A 4,891-nucleotide genomic window follows, 5' to 3' on the forward strand; every position below is an offset into this window, starting at 1 on the left:
AAAGTAAGCGAGGTATTTGTGAATGGAGGAAGTAATCAGAGGTGTGGATGGTAAATGGTTTGCTTTTTGACGATTGTTGCAGTGCTGGCTTAGTCATATTTCTGACCACGGTAACTTCGTTGGAGGTACTACCTTCTCTGTCATGAGGTAGGAAATCCATTATTTTCGTGGATTAATCTGAACCCGTTTGGAAAACTGACTAATTCGTTGTGTTGAGTACATAGAGTCTTCACCTACACGAGTGATCCACCATGCACATACGTCTATATAAGGCCTCTGGGTCTTCCTTAATTTTTCAGATCCGACAAACAAGTTAGAGAAGATGAGCAAGACACTTCGCATGGCAGCAGCCATCCTCTTCTTCTACGCCGCCATGGCCCTCTCCGGAGCTGCAGGCGCCAAAGCAGCGGTGGTTGAGCACACATTTCTTGTGAGTAGACATGTCGCCTACTTGGCAAAATGATTTCTTTTATCATTTAGAAAATCTCTAGCAATATTTGGCATATAATTTTCAGTAATTTCTCTACCTGTAGGGAAATATAGTACTCAAACTATTTTATATACCTGTGTTTATTGTCCTGTTGTGATTTCCATAGAGTTTTTTCAATATGGGATCCTACTCGGTCTCTGCATCGACTGATGCATACAACCTTTTGTTGTGGTGATTTTCATACAGTACACTCTGAAATAGTTCTATAGATAGCTTAAGCACCTTAATTTGGCAGCTTGGTGCAGTCGTTCTATTGTTATGCACTTCTTCTTGGTAGATAAATAATTTAGTTAAGATGCCATAAGCCTTGGAAAGTCAGTCAAGAAACAATAAATATACTACGTATTTGATAACATGTAGTACTAGTAGGTCCGCTAAAAGCAGTGCTATTATTAGATTTATTTATTTTTACCTGAAAAGGATATAATTCAATCCAACTACATGCAGGTGAAGCAAGAGAATATGCGGCACCTATGCAACGATACGCTGGTCACGCTAGTGAACGGTCAGTTCCCAGGTCCAGCAGTAGAGGCTACGGAAGGGGACACCGTGATTGTCCACCTTGTCAACGAGTCACCCTATGGAATAACAATTCACTGGTATGTTTATCTCCGGCATATAGCCATTAGTTATGATGTGGGATGGCAGGACCATCACTAAAAACTGGAGGATAAGGGGTTCTTAAATTTGAACAATACATACATCCATTTTAAAATGCATCTTAGACATATTTTGAATTATTCAAAAAATATATATAAAAGTTCACACCTATATCTTCACGTGCTACGCACCAACAAAGTTATTTCATGAAAAATCGACTTGTTGTATGGCGTGTGTAAAAAAGACAAAATTTAGTGATAAAAATAAGACTTTTGACAAAAAAAATTCTCTCTTTTTTACATATACCATAAAAATATCTTTTTTTGCGAAACTTGACAGACACATATATATAATGGGGATGTACATGTAGAATTTTTTATCAAGTTTTTTGACATTCAGAAAAATATGTCCAGGTGCCGAACTGAATTTCTGAATACACGTTACTTATTACGATGCAAAAAAAGTAACTATGAAACACAAGTGCTTACAAAGTAAATGCAAAATTTATGGATTACAAAACAAAGTACATGTATTAGTCTAGAAATTTATCGACCTCGTGTTTTAAACGGCAGGCTCGAAATCGACCGCATGTTTTACGAAAATGAATCATTTTCCTACTACCTCCGTCCCAGTTCGTAGGACTTACGTTTATTCCTAGATTATCAATTTAGCAATGTTGAGGAAATCGCTTATCGGGATCAACTCGGTCGGCTAACGATTAGCGATTAATAGGCAAATCGGCCAATTAATCGGGCGATAAATGAGTTTGTTGGCTAATCAGTGACCACTAAATAGGAATTAATCGGGCGATTAATCGTTGAATCGGATGATTTTTTGAACAGTGCAATTTAGACAACATAATATCATTTGTATAATATAAAAATTATATCACTAGAAAGTAGAATATCTAAACTTTCTAATGATATATATTTTATAATAAATATGTTGCATTATCATCGTCAAATTTACGACATAGGGACACGCGTAAGTCCTGTGAACTAGGACGGAGGGAGTAGTAGTTTTTAAAATGAAATCTGCAATTATATCTTTATATTTGATATTCTCTAGAACATAAATTTCATGTATTATAGTTTTTTACCGGTCAAGCCTTTCTCGTGTCACAGCGAGACATCACCAAAATAAGACTTTGACAACTTCAGTTAGAAAACCTGTTGATGCAACCGTCGTAACAATTGTTAATGAAGTTTGTAATAGCAGCATCATTAGGGGAAGTACTAGCACTGAGTAAGTACGATACATAGTAGGATTTAATAAACCCTAGCCACCACCCCAGCGCCTTCTTGCTAGTCTCCCACGCTGCCGCTGAAGGACGCTGGCGGTCAAAGCCCTTCGGACGAGGGCGGTGGCGGGGCGGTCTCCTCGCGTGGCGCCGTGGCGGCTTCTCCCCTCACCCTGGAATTATTCTCTTTTTGGCAGCCTCAGCGGCAGTGCGGCGGTGTGATAAATGTGTATTTTTGTTTTGGTTATTTGAGTACCATGATCCAAACATCTATTTCTGTCATATAATTTATGCAGGCATGGTGTCAAGCAGCGATTATCCTGTTGGGACGATGGAGCCGGGATGATAACTCAGTGTCCAATCCAACCAAACACGACTTTCACCTACCGGTTCAACGTGACCGGGCAGGAGGGCACCCTCTGGTGGCACGCTCACGTCTCCATCCTCCGGGCAACCCTGCACGGCATCATCATCATTCGCCCAAAGTCGGGCTCCTACCCATTTCAGAAGCCTCACATGGATATTCCTGTCATCATAGGTATGTAGTTGCATCAAGGATACAGATATCCTGGTTTTCACCACGATTCTGATCCTATTTTGGTGTTGCTTGTAGGTGAATGGTGGCAGAGAGATCTGATGAAAGTGGACAAGAACTTCTCAAATGGTGGCCACTTCAGTGACAATCCCGCTGGAGCTACCATCAATGGAAAACTCGGAGATCTCTACAACTGCTCAGGTAAATATTTTACACAATGAAGCATGTTGATGAGTCTTCTGAACAATTATCAGACATAAAAACATGTGTGACGTATGCATGCATGTGCAGGGTTTGTAGAAGACAACTTCGTTCTGAACGTGGAACAAGGTAAGACCTACATGCTCCGGCTAGTGAACGCGGTGCTCTTCTCTGAGTACTACTTCAAAGTCGCCGGTCACAAGTTCACGGTGGTCGGCGCCGATGCCAACTATGTCAAGCCATACACCACGGATGTCGTCGCGGTTGCACCAGGCGAGACAATCGATGTCCTCATGGTCGCTGATGCACCACCTTGCCGCTACTACATGGTGGCCCTAGCTAACCAGCCACCAGCTCCAGATCCTCAGATTCCGGTGTTCATGTCCAGAGGAGTGGTGCAGTACAATAACGCCCCCATCGATGTCGGTGGAACCTGCACAAAGGAGGCGCTCATGCCTGAGATGCCTGACCAGCATGACACGCTGGCGTCCTTCTATTTCCATGGCAACCTATCAGGCCTGCCTAGTAACCCATTGCTTGCACAGATCCAAGGTCACGTCGATGAGCATTTGTACATTGCCCTCGGCAAGGGTAGTATCTGCAAGGGGAACAAGCCATCATGCAAGAGGGGGGGAAGCGATGAGTCGATAGAGGTGGCATACATGAACAACGTCTCCTTCCATCTCCCCGAGAAGATGTCGATTCTAGAGGCCAGGCAGCACACAAAGGCGAATGGTGCCTTCATGGGGGTGCAAGACCTTCCTAGCCAGCCACCGAGGTCATTCAACTTCACTGACCCTGCGCTGATTCCGGTCGTCCCCGGAGGTAAGCTGGAGGAGCTCGAGGCGACACGCAAGGCGACGACGATGCGGAGGTTTGCGCACAACGCCGTGGTGGAGGTGGTGTTCCAGAGCACTGCCACGATGCAGAGCGACTCCAACCCGATGCACCTCCATGGGCACGACTTCTTTGTGCTTGCGCAGGGCCATGGCAACTATAACCCTGCAAGGGATGTGAGTGGATACAACCTTGTGGACCCAGCGTTGAAGAACACCGTGCAGGTGCCAAGGCTCGGATGGGCTGCCATCCGGTTTGTCGCCGACAATCCAGGGGCATGGTTCATGCATTGCCACTTCGAGTTCCATATTGCCATGGGCATGGCGACGGTGTTCGAGGTGGCCAATGGCCCCACATTGGATGAGACTCTCCCCCCGCCACCTTCTGATCTTCCAAAGTGCACAAACATGAAGGAATAAGATTATAAACATGCAACAGTATGGTACTTCATAAACCGTGAATGTCGAAGAAGAACTATAGACATTTCGATGTCATCTAAATTATTTTGTTCGTTGGATGTAAAATTTGTGGCTAGTATTTTACAAGAAATTTGCTAGTTTTTTTACGTTTTTATTTTGTAATCGTTGTAGATATTTTATGTATTTCTACTATATACTGTTTGCTAGTATAAATATATATGGTATTGATTGTTGAAAAATTAACTGTGGTGTAAATCTGTTTGAATGAACCCGGGTTGGAGTCATGCTGCCAGCAGCCGTTGTGCAAGTCCTGTTTATGGGAACCTTGCCAGAGTTTGAGATTGATTTTACGGAAAAATACCTAAAAGTAAGTAGAAGCAAACCAAAAAAAGGATGGGAGCAGGCTGGATGTGATGTCAGCAAATGAAGTTTGAGAGAAACCTCAAAGTACACGTGGTGGTTTCTTGTTGTCCACGAGTATTGCTATATCTTCTTTGATATCGGCCGTGTCACTCGCGGGTTGCCGATTCACTAGCAAACAAGTTCATGTCTAAAAGTTCTCAAGATCA

At 43.3% G+C, this 4,891-nt stretch overlaps 1 protein-coding gene across 1 annotated transcript; it reads left to right on the forward strand.

The window, feature by feature from the left end:
• Positions 1 to 340: 340 nt before the first annotated feature.
• LOC124668346 (laccase-19-like) lies at positions 341 to 4,322 on the forward strand. Its single transcript, XM_047205507.1, has 5 exons — positions 341 to 430; positions 938 to 1,089; positions 2,627 to 2,868; positions 2,944 to 3,066; positions 3,157 to 4,322. The coding sequence occupies exons 1-5, from the start codon at positions 341 to 343 to the stop codon at positions 4,320 to 4,322; spliced, it is 1,773 nt and encodes a 590-aa protein (XP_047061463.1).
• The last annotated feature ends 569 nt before the right edge of the window (positions 4,323 to 4,891 follow it).

Source organism: Lolium rigidum, chromosome 6 (genome assembly GCF_022539505.1).
Source record: "Lolium rigidum isolate FL_2022 chromosome 6, APGP_CSIRO_Lrig_0.1, whole genome shotgun sequence".
Classification (NCBI taxonomy): Eukaryota; Viridiplantae; Streptophyta; class Magnoliopsida; order Poales; family Poaceae; genus Lolium; species Lolium rigidum.

Bases quoted from the DNA above. Each gene is read 5' to 3' on its own strand.
- LOC124668346 (XM_047205507.1), top strand. From the start codon at position 341: ATGGCAGCAGCCATCCTCTTCTTCTACGCCGCCATGGCCCTCTCCGGA. The intron at 431-937 runs GTGAGTAGACAT...AACTACATGCAG, and splicing joins TGGTTGAGCACACATTTCTT to GTGAAGCAAGAGAATATGCG. The intron at 1,090-2,626 runs GTATGTTTATCT...TAATTTATGCAG, and splicing joins TATGGAATAACAATTCACTG to GCATGGTGTCAAGCAGCGAT.